At 41.9% G+C, this 17,542-nt stretch overlaps 1 protein-coding gene across 2 annotated transcripts in view; it reads right to left on the reverse strand.

Annotated features, from left to right (window-relative positions):
- Window positions 1-17,542, reverse strand: part of SEPHS1 (selenophosphate synthetase 1) — an 89,412-nt gene that overhangs the window by 18,087 nt on the left and 53,783 nt on the right. For both annotated transcript variants that reach the window (XM_040343411.1, XM_040343410.1), the window contains exons 5-7: window positions 7,112-7,266; window positions 3,622-3,712; window positions 698-797 (exon numbers count right to left, since the gene is read on the reverse strand). In XM_040343411.1, coding sequence (XP_040199345.1) covers window positions 698-797; window positions 3,622-3,712; window positions 7,112-7,266 — 346 coding nt within the window. The remainder of the gene's footprint in view (window positions 1-697; window positions 798-3,621; window positions 3,713-7,111; window positions 7,267-17,542) is intronic.

Raw genomic sequence — 17,542 nt, forward strand, 5'->3', positions numbered from 1 at the left:
CTCCAGTCACAGCCATTTTATATAATCTACTGTGGTCCAGGGTACATCCAACTCTATGCTACTTTCTTTCAGAACTGAAATATTAAATAGAAAGTGCTAACACTTGGCAACTGCAGAATTAAACTGTAGAAACAGTATTCCTACATTTGAATTTGAACCCAGTTTTCTTATAATCATGTATCATATTTGCTTTAGAGGGAAGAGGTCAGGGTAGAAATATGGGAAGCTGCCACTGCCAGTTTGCTTTTGAAGGTACTACTGAAGGGCTGTCATCCTCATCCTTCTATCACTATTTGGCAAGTCATAGACCTGCAAAAACAATGTACATATCAAGCGTCAAATCACCCATTATGCACATTCTTGATTTGGGGTATTCACTATTTAAGTTGGGAAAGGAACAGATAAAAGCTCCAGGGCAAGCAACCTTAAAAAACAAGTCACCAGTGGTGGCTTTCTAGATTTCTATCCTGAGAGGTTTGAGGAAAAAAGAGCAGCAGATAAGATTCTTGCATTCCCCCAAAACCAATACTCAACTGGAAAAGCCCTTGCCGAAACTGTTCAGGTTGTGTATATAAGGAGAAAAGGAAGAGTAATAATGAAGTTTAATAGCAAGAAATACAAAGCTCCACACATAAAACAGAAGCAAAAACTAAATATTGTGTACTACTGAAACAGACTGAAGAGCAATTTTCAGTACCAGTTCGGTTTAGTCGAGCCATGTTCATCATTGCCTCCTGGTACGCCAACTCCACATCTTCCTGGGTCACCACCAATTTTATTTTATTCCATTTTTCTGGCTGGTGGTGTTAAAGAACAAAGTCAAATATTACAAAGTAAATTGCACACAGTTTTTTTTTTTTTTATATATTCGGCTATACTGGTATGAATGAGAAAATGCATGATTATTTCCAAAGAACTTACATATTCTGGTTTCAGAGATTGTTTTCCAGCAAAAAAATAAATAAAAAATAAAATAATAAAAAATTAAACAAAGGAGAACTGTCCCTTTATGTAACTTTAAAGTAGAATTCCAGGATAAACCTAGCTAATCTTAAAAATGCCCCCCTTCCTCCTAACACCTATTCTCACTTACCTGTGTAAGAATGATAGTTACCCATTTTCAGGCCGCTCCAGTCACATGATCTTCTGTGTGTCAGCCAGTGTTGGATGAAGGGAGGAGAGAACGCTGAACGGCTGGCAATGCCCAGTAGTGGCAATATCACCCATAGGCTTACTATAGCCCATTCGTAGTCGGGGCTCCTCCTCTCCCCTGCAGCCTTCGCTGGCTGACACAGGGGAGTCTGATCACGTGACCAGACTGGAACCACCTGAAAATAGGCAAGTATACAGATATTTTCTTACATAGGTTAGTCAGGAGTGTTAGAAGGGGAGAGGGAGCATTTTTAAAGATAACTAATCACCGCTCCAGGGCATTTCCAGCCTTTGTCCAGTGTTCTCTTCTCCTTTCATCCGGCATTGGCTGACGCACAGAAGATCATGTGACTGGAGTTTAGATTAGAGGGGTTTATCCAGGAATTTTACTTTAAATCAAACTTCTGAAGATAAATGCATGGGAGAATATGCTGCTAACTCACCACCCCAAGGCTCAAGGGCTTTATCCAACACATTAAAATTTATAGAGAGACCACAACTTCTGATCTGACTTTAGAGATGTCCTGCTCACTTCAACACTAAACCCCACCCCCTGACATTCAACAGTCCAATACAAGAGTATCAACTGTAGTATTCATGTTAGAATACTGTATGACTGGGGCATGAGTCTTAGCTCTGGACAGCATGGGCTGAGGTGCAAGATGGGGCAGAAGTCAAGCGGTTTCCTTTAAAGCATATACTCTCTCCAGTCCTTAAATAATTACACATCCCAGGTGGTTCCACTGCTGTTAAAGGGGTTGTAAAAGTTACAATTTTTTTCCCTAAATAGCTTCCTTTACCTTAGTGCAGTCCTCCTTCACTTACCTCATCCTTCGATTTTGCTTTCCTGTTCTTCTGTCTAACTCCACACAGTAATGCAAGGCTTTCTCCCTGGTGTGGAGTGTCGTGCTCGTCCCCTCCTTTAAGGGGGGAGGGGGCGAGCAGGAGATCAGGACGCCCACTAACACACAGCTCCTTTCTCTATCTGCAACGTAGAGCATCCTGACTTTCCTGTAGTCCAAGGGAGGGGGTGAGCACGACACTCCACACCAGGGAGAAAGCCTTGCATTACTGTGTGGTGTTACAGACAGAACAGGAAGTGAGGATTTCCTCAGAAGAAATAAGGACATTTAAAAGCAAAGTCGAAGGATGAGGTAAGTGAAGGAGGACTGCACGAAGGTAAAGGAAGCTATTTAGGAAGAAAAAAAATGTACCTTTACAACCCCTTTAACACTATCTCTTTATTACACATCACAGCAAACATTCCTATGCTCCCTGGATCTACAGTGCATTCCTTAAGTATTCAGCCCCCCTTTACTTTTTTCAATCTTATTATGTTGCAAGCCTGATACTACCTTTGTTTAAATTAGAAATGTTTCTCATTAGTTTACACTCAGTACCCCATAATGACCAAGTGAAAACAGAATTTTAGTAAGGTCTGAAGTTATTAAAAATAAAAAACTGAAATATCACAGTGCCATAAGTACTAGGACACTTTGTAACAACACTTTGTCATTATTGGGTACGGAGTGTAGATTATTGAGAAAAAAATTGAATTTAAAAACAATTGTATCTGACTTTAACATAACAAAATTGAAAAAAGTGAAGGGGGTCTGAATACTTTATGAATGCACTGTAGAATCAGCATGAGGATAAACCTAAACCAGCCTTTTACTTCTGTATCCACATTTACCAAGTGTAAAGTTTTGAGCTTATTACCTGTTTAGGTGCTTGTGAAAGACAAAATGTATCTATTAACAGAACATGCACTGTGATTTTGCATTTTCCATGGCAGATGTCTGTTGCCCTTTTAGAGGATGCTTGCGATTTCTTTTTTTCGCCAGATAGTTTAATACTCTTTGGATTTCCCATTGAAACAAGCTTCATTGAGTGATGTACAGAAATGTATGGTCTTTATATCAGGAACAAAATACAATTTTTAATTAAAATGAATGTATTAAAAAAAGGGAGATTCTGAGATTCTGCTTTTAAGAATCAACAGCATTAACCTTTCCAGTTGGTGTTAAATCCAACCAGGTAAAGTAGCTAGGGAAATCTAAGCAGCAACACCCTTTTCTTATTTGTAGAACTACAAATTAAAGTAACCAATTCTTATTTCAACTCAGGATACAATTTATTAATGTGTCAATAACAGGAACTCTTCAGAATGATTACGGTAACAAAGTGCAGCTTGATATATAGCCCACTTTTTAAAAACCACAGTGTCACAACTACCTCTTGAAGCACTAAGATAAAAATGAGAATAATAAAAAACGGAGAAGGCTGGGGCACCATTTGTTGTAAATCTATATACCAGGTTTTACACGGGACAATTCATAATATTAAAAGAATGATAGCTAATCAAACTAAAGGAACAGACATTTTTTGAAAAGAAGTCTACACTATTCTATATATATATATATATATATATATATATATATATATATATATATGTAGCAGTATACTTACAATATCCAGCCACTGGTGAACTGCTACTGCAACTTGGGTTCCCAAAGGTTTTGTCAGCACAAGTACATCTCCTGGCACAGCATTGTCTGGCCTGTGCATACACAAAAGGACTATTTACAACAAACATTTAAGATGTGGGTCATGTTAAAAGGTAAACATTTTCTATCAATCGTACTAGAAATCTATTTCCAAATAAAAGATTGCCAATGCAAAAAGTTATGGAATTTTTTTTCAGGACCGTTTACATTCACCTGGGGACTAAGCGTCTCATACGGCTGCTTTAAAAAAAAAAAGTAAAAAGCAAAAGCAGAGGAAAGTTCTTTACAAAAGTGCTCTGCCAGGTCTGGTACTCTAGAAGGATGGAATTAATATGTTATGCTTAAAGTGGTATTAATATTAAACAAAAACAAAAATCTATTAAATTGCAGCCTGATCATTAGATATGATCACTGAATTTGTTTCCCGTTTTCACGTGGTGATCCAGCCAGTAAGTCTGGTATTTTCAACTTCCTTTAACAGACTTAGCTGTCCAGAGAAAATAGCAGTTAGAGGGTTTAGACAAACCATTTATCACAGACAGGGATGCTTAAAATTGTCAGCTTTCATTTATGGAAAACCTTCATTCCAAAAAAATGTTTATCCCAATTGCTTAAAAAGTTAGCTGGCACTCAGCTTCAATTTGTTAGTCAAGTCCATCTAAATCTGCTAGTCTAACATCCGCCCATCAAGACTGAGAATTCTGCTTCATCCGAAATACAGACATCTTAAGACAGGAAGTATCTTACTGGCCGGATCACCAGATGAAATAAAAGGAAAAAGAAATGAATGTACAAGTAATGCAGACATCAACATCTAAAGGCTTGGTAAGCTGCAATTTATAACATTTTTGTTTTTGAGTTTAATACCGATTTAAAGCTCCACCTGCTACACGCTCCGCACTATTTTTATGAATAGTATGAGCTATGTTTGTAGAAAAGCAGTGTATAACAGAGAGCAGATAGTGTTGTTTTGCTCTTTGTTATAAATGAGCCCCCAAGTCTGTCTTGGTCATATAGGAGTTGTCCCTAGTTTCAATAAGCAGTAATACAAAATGTCACCAGAATGTGCTACTGTTAGTAAAATCTGGCATCGAAACTTGTATTCCCACTAAAACTACCTATGGTGGAAGAATAGAAAACTGGGTCATTTATGGGCTGCTTAAGAGAAAGGCATTACAGAATGCATAGGCACAGAAGGAAAGCACCTACTGGTTATGAGAATTCTTTTTTTTTATATAAGCATACTTGAAAAATCTCCTTTCATGTTGCAAGTTCAACCTGCCTGCTATCTCTTTCTACAACTTCCTGGATTCCCTTCAAGCTTTGCAGCTTCTCATCGGCTGTTTGCATTCAATCTCTAAAGGACTACATATCCCACTGTTCCTTGCTGCCTGCAAGCAGTGGTTCCTGTACTGACACCACCTTCTGATACTCCTCTAAGCACCTCTGTAGTTCAGAATGGAGGATCTTTGAATTCTGTGACACAGCAATGCCCACTCACAGAGCACAGGACATGTGTCACAGAATTCAAGAAAGTATATGTGTGGGGATCTTCATAAGGTAAGCTTACAAATGTCACGACTGTTCAGGTTAATAAGAGTAAGCTAGAAATAATTTTAATGTGGAAATGAATGTATGATTTAAAATTTTGAACTTAGATTAGCATGTATTTCAGAAACCTCTTCAAGATTAGGAAATCAAGATTGAAAATACTGATTCTGAGAACAAAACCTAAACAGTGCAGGATGCAGAGTTACTAGAAGGATGTCTGTTATGATGTGTTGGCACGCCATCTGCTGGCGGGCACTGTGCACTTTTTAGTTTAGTTTACCTACTACATGTTACACAATTTCAGAACATTTTAGTATACAGTTTATGCAACATTACTATAAAGTAAAAATATAAAAAGGTCCAAGTGTTTTAGAAAAGGAAATATGTTATTCAAAGGTTTAACACGGCCAGTTACAAAGTAACAGAGCTACAGAATGTCCAAAATATCCTGCATGCTTTCTAAATTATTTTGTAATCTTGGACTGTTCACAAAATTTAGAGTGCCACCACCTAAATTTTGTTACCATCTTGAGGTGAAGTTCAACATATCTTATTACTTTAGTGGAGTGATGAGCTTGTATATTATTGTGTGTGTGGGACAGGGAGCAAGGGGAACACTACAACGTTCAGTGTCATTATCCCTGGATACATTTCAACTCCCTGGCAATGTAGACAACAGTGTAAAAATGTGGTGTTATTACTAGAGGGCAACAGGAGATAGCAGACCCTTGTGTTCAAACAAACGCAAAACGCCAGGGCACGTTTCAGCCCTGAACAGGCCGCTATATTGCATTACTGCATGTGTGTAAAATGGTTAGAAATAAGGAAGTCCATTTGTTTATATTGGGCTGCCGAAGCAAGGCAAGGACCAAAAAAAAAAAAAACAGGTTTCTGCTTTTTCCCCCCCATTAGCTTTAAGTCTAAGTTCACCTCTACAGAAAATCTGTAAAGTGAACTTACACTGGACCCCCTTCCCATCCCACCCGGGCCAGCTGTACCAGACTGCCGCAATGCCCCGCTGTACCGGTCAGGAGTTTAAAACCCCCATGGCTTAAAGGAGAAGTACAGCCAAAGCTTGTTTGGCTGGACTGCTCCTGTGGATCACAGGAGTGCTGTTCGTTTTGTACTCCTGTGACCTGTTTTCAGCAGAGAGCGGGCTGAAGTCCACTCTGCTGACATCACTGCCGTCAGTCCAGGCTCTGTGTCATCACGACCACAGAGGCGGGATCCGGCCAGTCCCTGGACACCCGGCTCAGAGCCTAAGCCGACCGCCCCCTCCACAGCCCAGCCCTCTAATGAGCGAGGAGGGAGCAGAGAGCCGTGACTGACAGTCTACAGCTCTCTGCTCACGAATCGAGTGATCGGTGGTGTTCGATCGATCGGTTCTCAGTGTAGAGGTGCCGGGGAAAGAAAACAATCCCGGGCTTCTCTTTTAATTTCATGTCCGCATTGCTTAGTCAGTATGGATTACAGGCATTCCTATTGGTCAACACCATCACATGGATGGCACTGACCAATCAGAAGTCGTCTAGCCCGTACTGTCAACACTGCAAGAAGAGGAGAGAAAGCCACCGGGATTTCAAATCCCCAGATCGGTAAAGTGGCTTTTGGGTGTCTGAAAGTGGGGGAACGCGGGAATATGCTACAGCGGAATCGGGTGGGATGGTGAGGGGGTCCAGATTTTCTATAAATGTGAACTTACATTTTAAAAAAGACATTGTATAATAGCTCATTATGGGTTACTGCATTTTGCACAGTAACTACTACTGGATAACACTCTACTAATAATATATAGTCCTATAACCTATATCCACACAAAAGAAGAATCTATTTCGTTTTACAGTGAAGTGACAAATCTTGGTGTAGATCATATTCTATAATAAATTCAGGTATGAACTTACATAATGAATTCATTAGGTTGGCAAACCGTTGTAGCCACTCCTCCCAGAACTACCCAAGGATTCAGCACGGTCTGACCTCCCGTTACAGACGTTCCGGCTTCTTCTGCTGCATCCTTAAAGCCCTGGATAATGAGGGGCATCACCTTGTCTCTTTCCTAGAGTAAAAACATTATCACAGATTAAGAAAACCGTATTTTCAAACCAAAATATGCTATGATATGATAAAGATAAGGGTTTACTGATTTTGATGCAGGTTTCAGTGCAAACTAGAATAAGTGGATGCTTATTGATAGTCTTGTGTTATGTCCATGAATACTGCACAACAAAAGCAATAAAACACAGCAGCGGGTAAACATCTACTGTGCTTTACATCCACTGTACTACAGCTAGTGAATGTGTCTAAAGACATCATGATACTGAAAGAAATCTAACATAAGGAGAATTGGGAGGGGTTGGAAAAGACAGGGATCTACAATGAAGCCAAAGTGTGCCCTTTTCGTACACAAAACGGATTCCATAGAAATGTACAGTTTGGAGTATGCAGTGTAATATAACGTTGTGCCCTGAGGTCCAGAGAACATAATGACACAGCACCGGTGTGTTTTGTTACCTTTTTACAATTTTTAATTTTGGACATTTTCATTTCTCACCACTTTGCAAGCACACAGTGCCCAGTACTGAGAAACATTAAAATGCCCAAATCCGTGCAAAATGTTTTTCCCCCCCGTGCAGTGTGGCCATGCCCACATTGCATGGGTCAACTGCTTGTTTTTTCTAGGGGTGTGCACACAGTTCATACTCACCTGATCCGCCAATCTTCCGGAAAACCATGCTCCCCCCCATGGTCCAGTGGTGGACTGTTTCGGTCTATGGAGTGTGCTCTGAGCGTGCGGACGTCAGGAATAGTCCATTTTCAAGACCACTGGAGCGTGGGGGTGCCGGACTAGTCTTGTGCAGGAAGGATCGACGGGTCAGTATAACTCCGCTGTCCGCTCCCCTAGAACAAAACGAGCAGTTAGGGAAAAAAAATTGCCTCAAGTTCTGCTTTACTTTTATCAGTTGAATCACTGTAATCACTCTACTCTCCAGGAGGGAACTGCAGACTGCTTTGAGGTGGCTGTCGGATTTGATCAGTAACAATACTGACTGAAACCTGGGCTCTTTTAACCCTTTCACGGGTACTGCTAAGGCAGTGCACAGAAAGAATAAAACAATCCTCCAGGCGCATGTTTTTTTTTTCCCCCCCATGTGTTCTGCAGCCTAAAGCCTCGTACACACGATCAGTCCATCCGATGAGAACGGTCTGAAGGACCGTTGTCATCGGTTAACCGATGAAGCTGACTGACGGTCCGTCGCGCCTACACACCATCGGTTAAAAAAACGATCGTGTCAGAAAGCGGTGACGGAAAACACAACGTGCTGAAAAAACTAAGTTCAATGCTTCCAAGCATGTGTCGACTTGATTCTGAGCATGCGTGGATTTTTAACCGATGGTTGTGCCTACTAACGATCGGTTTTGACCCATCGGTTAGGAATCCATTGGTTAAATTTAAAACAAGTTGTCTTTTTTTTAACCTATGGTTAAATAACCTATGGGGCCCACACACGGTCGGTTTTGACCGATGAAAACAGTCCATCAGACAGATGTCCTCTGGTTAACCTATTGTGTGTATGAGGCCTTAGAGTAACGTGGAAATGATCTGGGTGTCTCAACTTCTATAGTGCGCAAGCTTACCCATCTCCTTAGCAAACCTTCAAACACTGGAGGCATAATAAGGATGGCAGATTACTCTTGGCCTCCACCTCCTTGGACTGAACCCATGAGTGCTCAGCTATGAGCACTTGCAAGTCAGAGTTGCCAAACTCCTGCAAAGATGCCACGTGCAGAAGCTGATAAGGTGCTCTGTCCCAATCTGCTTTCTCTAGTGACAGGGTGGAGACTCCTGATGTCTCCGTAATGGTATGTCACTACTCTCACACTGCAATAGTATAAAAAACAAACACAGTAATAGAAAAAGGCAACCAATAGTAAAAAAAAATAACAAAATTAACAAAAAAGGATCCCCTTGAACATGCACATACATTACACATGCAGTCATGACGCATGTACATACATAAATCCCAATTACTTCTCCTGTGGATCATAGGAGTGCAGTTTGTTTTGCACTCCTGTGACCCGTTTTCAGCAGCGAGCAGGCTGAAGTCCACTCTCTGCTAACGTCATAGAAGTCCGTCCAGGCATTGCATCATCACGACCACGGAGTCGGGATCCGACAGTCCCCTGGATGGACACCCGGCTCAAAAAGCCGCTGAGAGCCTGAGCCGGCCACCTCCTCCACAGCCCAATGCTCCAGTCAGCGACGAGAGGGCAGAGAAGAGATCCGTGACTGTCAGCAGCTCTCTGCTCACGGAGCTGTGAGCACCGAGCGATCGGCAGTGTTCGATCGGCCGATTCTCAGAGCAGAGGCGCCAGGGGACCGATGCTGCATCCACCTAGGCAAGTATGATTCTCTAAAAAAAACAAAAAAAAAACACACCTCTTTTAAGCTTAAAAAAGAAGTCCAGCAAAAGCTGGTTTGGCTGTACTTCTCTTATGGATCACAGAAGTGCAGTTAGTTTTGCACTCCTGTGACCTGTTTTCAGCAGAGAGCGGGCTGAAGTTTGCTTTCTGCCGACATCATGGATGTCAGTCCAGGCACTGCGAAAAAAGTCTGGATCTGCCAGGTGCCTGGACTGAAACCAGGTAAGTAAAAATTCCCATTATCATACTCGTACAGTGCAGGACTTGTAGTCAGACCATGAGATGTTCCCAAGCAATGAATGTAGGGGCGGGCAACATCACAGCAAACAGGCCCACAGAAAAAGATCAACAGACCCAGATGAAGGCTTGAAGCACCTTGCATCAGCAGAGGCCTGGTATTACTGAGAAGGTATTAACAGAGGACCAGGTGGCGACCTTATAGAATTGAGAAATTAATGCTCTATGCTGAAAAGCCTAAGAAACACCAACTGGTCTGGCAGAATGGCCCCCCAATGAGGAAGGAGGATCCCTTTAGTTGTGTGTATAAGCCCCTGAAATTGGCTGCCTGAGCCACCTAGCAATGATGGAAGCGAAATCAATATGTTCTTTCTTGTGAATTTCAGGGAGGACAATAAAATATTGGTCAGCTAGGTAGAGTCCTTAACTGTTCTGGCCGCATCAAAGGATGTGAAATCTCATTGGCATGCTTTGGGGCAGGGAGGATAATTTCCTCACTGAGGTGAAAGGAAGAGTCCATCTTGGGAAAGAAGAAAGGTCTGGGCCTCAGGACCATCTTGTTTATATGCACGATAGAAAAATACAAGAGCTGCCAACTTGGAGATATGCCTGATGGAGGTAATGACCACCAATAAGGCCACCATACTGGGGAGATCCCCCAATGGGATATCCTAAATTGGTTCAAATGGAGGTCTTTGAATAACCAAAAACAAATACTAGATTTGGATCTAGTCTCTGTACAAAAAGGGCTCGATAAGAGTTCAAAGTCAAATATTTCTGAACTAGAATAAAATGAATAAAGCAGAAACCTGCCCTCTTAAGATACCAAGAATCAGATGCTGGTCCAGGCCAGACTAGAGGAAGGCTAGGATGGGAGAGATAGAATATTCACGGGGATAAAGATGCCTAGTGAAGAATCCTCACTGAGGGTAGATGCATATACCAGTAAAAATGTGGACCAAGTAATCACAAGGGTATCCACCGTGGGTGCCAGAGGATTCCTTGGACCTGGCCAAAAACTAGTCTAGTTTTTGTGAACTCTAGAGACCCTAATGTTCACATATAGGTGTTTGCATTCATTTGCATCGGTGAAGGACAACCTGACCACCTTGATCGCAAATATAAAGATGACCTGTATTTTACATGGCTCTCACATCAAGTTCCCTAAAGCTAAACTCCAGCTTCCTTGTCATTAGAACTGAATGATCAATCCCAGCATTGATCATACCTCTGTAACATGTTGCTCTGTTGTCTACAGATATGGTATTCTGGGTTTAGTTGTGGCTTTGTATGTATGTGATGTCATATGTATGTGACACTCCTGCTATAGAGTGTTTGCCTGCCACAGCCACTTCCTGCAGCAGCTAGAGCCTAAAACACACCCCTTTGTAGTATTTCAGATTCTGCAAATGATGCAACTATCTTGCATGAAAGCTCTTCATACACACACACAGCCTGCTGGGAAAGCTTGCTGTGCCGATTCTGGTAATAGCCCTGGGCCACGCAACATCACATGAAAGTCACGTAACTTCCAGCGCAAGCATGACGCATATTGCTATGCTTTTTTAAAACACGTGGCAAAGCACATTGCTGTGCATTTGGAAACGCGCAAATGCGAACGAATGGTGATGCAGGCGCATTGTCGTCGCATGTTCTTCTAAATGCATGGAAAAGCATACATTTTCTTGCATTTGGAAAAACGTGAAAAAATAAAAGGTAGAGGGCGCTCAACCACACAATAGTGATTGTGATATGTGGATTACCACACAGCAATGTGCAACAATAAATAAATAATAAAAACGAATACATTAGTTTCCAAAATATGTGTGAACAGTGGTTTCAGGAACATAGAGGATATAAATCAATATACAACAGAAATGTCCCATGGAAACGTGCATGAATAGGCAGATTCATCTGCAGTGTCAATCATAAAAAAACACTAAAGTTCACTGAGTTGAAAAACAAAAAATAGAGTCCCAATAACATGCATAGAAAGCCAGAACGAATCTTGATAATTGTTGTGATCTTCCTAGTGGAAAAAAGTAGAAAATGCCACCACCATACTTTTCAGAGTTCACTTATTTCCACCCAAGGTGCTTTGTATATAAAATGCTCTTACCAGAGCCTGTTGACCACTTTACTTAAAAAGATAGTCATACGGGCCAGTGCAGGATTGTGCCTACACACACATGGATATGGACTATTGAATCTCGTTTCCAGGCGTTCCAGATAGGGGGAATATGCAAAGAAAAAAACGGTAGACGCCAATAGCGTAATAACGTTTTAACGCCCCCCTGAAGACGGTCAATCGAAACGTACGTCGGAGGCGGCCCTGGTCACGTGACGCCCCCCCGCTCTGGTGAGCTGACAGGAAGGAGTTGATGGTGGAACTACGGCGGTGGTATCTGATCCCTGCAACCCAAATTTGAACCGCAGATTGGCGGTAACAGGCCTGCAGTCCCAGTGCCGGGTAGGCACTTTTAAAGTAAGAGGCCATTTGGCTTTCCGTGTTTTATATTGTTTTTACTATTAAAACGTTATTACGCTATTGGCGTCTACCGGTTTTTTCTTTGCATATTCCCCCTATCTGGAACGCCTGGAAACGAGATTCAATAGTCCATATCCATGTGTGTGTAGGCACAATCCTTCACTGGCCCGTATGACTATATTTTTAAGTAAAGTGGTCAACAGGCTCTGGTAAGAGCATTTTATATACAAAGCACCTTGGGTGGAAATAAGTGAACTCTGAAAAGTATGGTGGTGGCATTGTCTACTTTTCTCCAATAGGAAGATCACAACAATTATCAAGATTCATTCTGGCTTTCTATGCATGTTATTGGGACTCTATTTTTTGTTTTTCAACTCAGTGAACTTTAGTGTTTTTTTCTGATTGACACTGCAGAGGAATCTGCCTATTCATGCACGTTTGCATGGGACATTTCTGTTGTATATTGATTTATATCCTCTATGTTCCTGAAACCACTGTTCACACATATTTTGGAAACTAATGTATTAGTTTTTATTATTTATTTATTGTTGCACATTGCTGTGTGGTAATCCACATATCACAATCACTATTGTGTGGTTGAGCGCCCTCTACCTTTTATTTTTTCAATATCACAATTCAGTATTGTTCTATGAGGAGCAGCTTTTTTAGTTTAATTTAGCACCTATTTGTATTTGGCGCAGAATTTCACGTTTTTATCATTTGGAAAAACGTACACAGATACAAACGAATGGTAATGCATGCATGATGTGCGTTATCACGTGTTTTTGAAAAGCATTGCATGGTCTGCATTTTCTTGTGGGTTTCTGTTGCGTTTCAACAATGCACAGATGCAAATGAATGGCAACGCAAGCACGCAGTGCATTTTCTTGCGGATTGCCGTGCATTTGGAAATTTGCAGATGTGAACAAATGGTAACATAAATGCGCATTGCTGTTTGTTTTTGAAAATGCATGACAAAGCATGTGTTTTCTATGCTGGCTGATGTGTTTGGAAACCTATAAATGAGAATACAGCCTAAATGGTGACACACATTGCTGCATGTTTTTGAAATCCATGGCAAAGCGTGCGTTTTTTTTTTTCTATTGCAGGTTGACGTGCACTCAGAAACATACAGATGCAACAGTAATGTAAGCAAGCCGCACGTTGCCACGCATTTTAAAAATGCTCACCTTTTCTTGCAAGTTGCCATTGATTTAGAAATGTTCAGATGGAAACACAAGTGTGGTGCGCATTGTCGTGCGTTTTCAAAATGCATGGCAAAGTGCATGTTTTTGTGCGGGTTGCCACGCGTTTTGAAACGCATGACAAAGTGAGCGTTTCTGGGCTGGTTAAATGGCAACACAAGCGTGACTTACATTGCTGCGCATTTTCGAAACACCCGGCAAAGCGTGCACTTTTTTTATTGCAGGTTGCCGTGCATTCGGAAACAGGCAGATGCAAACGAATGGTAACGCAAACATGATGCAAAGCCACATGTTTGCGAAACATTCTGCAAAGCATGCGTTTTCTTGCGGGTCATGCGTTCGGAAACCCACAGAAGAGAACATAGCCTAAATGGTAACGAAAGTGTGACGTGCATTGCCGTGCATTTTTAAAACGCACAGTAAAATGTGTGTTTTCTTTGTGTGTTGCCATGCATTCAACCTAAATGGCACCATGAGAGTGACGTGTATTTTCTGTGCATTAAGAAGCCCAGACCACACAGCCGTCAATCCAGGGACAGGGAGACAGGAGGAGTAGGCGGGAAGCTATGCAAGGAAGGACAGAAGGAATATCAGTGGCCAGGGGAAAGGAGGGGACCCCACAGGACCGACCACCTCACAATGTGCCTGCACCCCACACCGCGTCCAAGGAGGGAAGGGGGCATCTACTTACCAATCTAGGGGAGTGTGTGGGTTGAGGCTCCTGTGGGTAGACAGCTCCTCCACTTCACTGAAGTGGGGGGGTTGCCAGCCAGGGCAACACCGGCACAAACTGGTGGCGCCTAGTCATGTGTGTCCTCTTAAGATGTTTGACTGTCTGGCTGCCTCAGTCCAGGACGGGGCTGTTGCAGCCAACCCAGCATGTAGCCAAAAGACTGGGTGCCCACTGGATCTAGATTATTCAGCATGTTGCCCAGCTGTAAATCTAAGATTTTTGCAGGAATAAATCCCAGAAAAAAAAAGGGGAGAGGGAAGCTATGTGTTCTTTTCTGCCTAATGTCCTACTCCTGCAGATGGCATTATAAAACCCTTATGGTCAAGAAGAGTGGGAATGTGTGTCTATAAAGAGAAATTTCGATTCTGCCATACTTTCAGTCTCAGTGACAACAGTCATCTGGGCAAATAGAGAAAGAGTGAATCCTGCTAGTGGAAACACAGTTTGAAAATAGAAGAACATTTTTTTTGGCTTTAGATATACTATTACTTTATTTAAGAAAGTGGTACGTTCAAGTTTAATTTGCATAGAACAAATCTTAGGACAAATGCTTAAACCCTAAAAACTTGGGAGTACAAGACTTTTGTATTTTAAAACAAAGCTGGAGTGCCATGGAACAGCCATTTAAAAAAAAAAGTATGCAAATTTCCCTGGCAGGAAGAAATCTGCTGACCTAATCAAAGTATCCGGATCATTTAATGTTACGTGTAAAACCAACTTATTGTTTTACAGCATTAGTTCCAGATACTACAGAAAATCTGTTTGATGACCCATTCACTGCCTACAGTTTCTGAAGGCAGAAACCTCCAGAACATGCATGCCACTGAAGAATGTTCACATCATTGCCCTGCACTGCAGTGCATCTTTAATACCACATGCAGCGTTTTGGGCATTCATTATAACCTAGTTTCAGGCTCACTAGAATGAATGGAATCTTGTAAAACTGCAGGTATCAGGCGTTTTTATGCTTTTCTAATGCATCTGCATCATGAAACACTACTTTTAGGAGAAACTTAACTAAGGAACGATGGAGGCGTCCATTACCAAAATCTCCTAAAAATGCTAGTGGCCCATTTGTTATGGTCAACCCGTTCTTTAGGTTACTCACTCCTTTTTCTTCATTTTCTGGATCTGGTTTGGGGATGTACAAGTCTGTGTGAGTCTATCTCTTGGCTACTACTTTTTACAATTTGTAATTATAAACTAACAATTTGAAGACATGTATAATTATATGTTTTGAATATTTTTGTTTCTTATATATAGTCATTGCTTTATAGAATCTACTACTATTTCTATCAGAACCCCCTAAAGAAGACTCTACGAGTTAACACGCGTAGGCATCACATTGGGCTCTGCAGCCCTTGTGACAGATTTATAGTAAACATGTTATAACCTGCCTTTCTCCATTACCATTTTTTAAAAACAGGTTTCAATAAAATCTTTGGAATTTTTATATTCTTGTTGGTTACTGGTGCCTCAAAGTCCCTCCCATGCTTCCATTTGTAATTCATTTATTGGGATTGGTACCTCTACCAGTGAGATTTCTAGGCATAGGTACATATGTTGAATGCTTGATTGACATTTGCTAATCTGTGCAGTGACACAGGAAGGTTGGAGGTGAGAAACCGATGAGGGGGCAGGAGCAAAACTCTATGGTCTACAAAACTCCAAGGCCTTCAAGGAACAAATGTCCTTATGCTCTTCACAACATTGTGAATGATGCTACTCATTTTAAAAGCACCCATCTTCCTGAACAAAAAAGGCCAAGGAATAGACCGCAAAGCCTTTGTACTCTCTGAATGTTAAGAAATGTCCCTTTACACAAGGGTTCCACAGTCCAGGACTTTACCAAAGTATCCCACACATGTGCTAAGACACATGCAGTGAGATGTGAGGCATCCAGCAAACTTTCACAGATAACATTTAAATAAATGCACATTTCTTTGCCGAAAAAACAAAACATAAACCTGTGCATTATGTATTTTTTGTTGCAGGAGCCTGTAAAGCATTGCACCAGTGATCAGCAGATCGCTGATGCCATGCAGGTCTCTTGCAGACCTGTCAGTGCTTCTGCTTGTTTGCACCTCGTACGAGAAAGCCGATTTTTTCTGACAGGAAGAATCAATGAACTACCACAGAGCTCACATCGCCAGGGTAGTTCATTGAAAACTACAAGCTGACAGTCGCAAAGGATGTCGGGTCTTGTAATTCATTCATACACAGAGCTATGTGTTTGAATGACACCGCTGTGTGGGCGGAGCCCCTCACGGCCACGCTATTTTCAAAAAGTGACAGCTAGTACAGGGAACTTTTACCCATACTGCTGCCACAGGGAGAAAGCGCAACGGGTGGTGGCTTCAGCAGTGGAAACATGTTACACCCTAAAAAAAAGGGTGGAACATGTAACATGTGCCCAAAGGTGAACGTTTCCTTTAAAGCTACAGGAATCTGCTCCATGTGTATTATTAGCAATCAACCGCAGCAGTTGTTAGATCTCTTAAGGTATTTCGACCAGTCGGACATGATTTGACAAAGGTCACAGCCAGAATCGGATGAAGGGCAGGGCTCACCCGCGAAAACAGAGTTCTAGAAAGGGCTTCGAACCACTTATTTGAGTCCTTAAGGATAAACACATTCTTTACCAGAATACCAGGTGCTTTGTTAATTAATGTGTGGGCTCAGGGTAAGAGGCAAGACTTCAAATCGTCACAAAAGCCGACAGCTGGTAGCAGGTGAGCGTGGGATGGGTCGGCCGCCTGACAAGTCGCGGTCCACAGTAGTCAATGGAACCGTTCTAATAGGAGCGACGCAAGTCGCTCCGACTTAGAAAAAGGTTCTTGTACGACTTTGGGGGCGACTTGCATTGACTTCAATACTGAAGTCATTTTGCAAGTTGTCTCTCAAGTCGCCTTGAGATCGCCTTGCCGAGTCGCCCCTAAAGTCGTGCCGCCTGTGTGTGAACCGGCTCTAAGCGTGCAGCAGGAACAGAATGAAATTGAAGTTTCAAATTTCTCTTGCAAGCAAAAGCAGCAGTGGTGAGATACTTCATCAACACTGTATGGCAGATAACACAAGAGACATTTCATCCAGTGGGTGATACCAACACTCAGTTCCTCAGTTTTTACCAGAGTCTGGAAAGCATTCCATGCAAATCACAGTGCCCAAAAGTCACTTCCAGAAAACACTGTCAACATACCCCAAAAGCCAGGCTAAGGATGACCATGCCAGATAGCTGCAATCAGAGAGT

Source organism: Rana temporaria, chromosome 3 (assembly GCF_905171775.1).
Source record: "Rana temporaria chromosome 3, aRanTem1.1, whole genome shotgun sequence".
Lineage (NCBI taxonomy): Eukaryota > Metazoa > Chordata > Amphibia > Anura > Ranidae > Rana > Rana temporaria.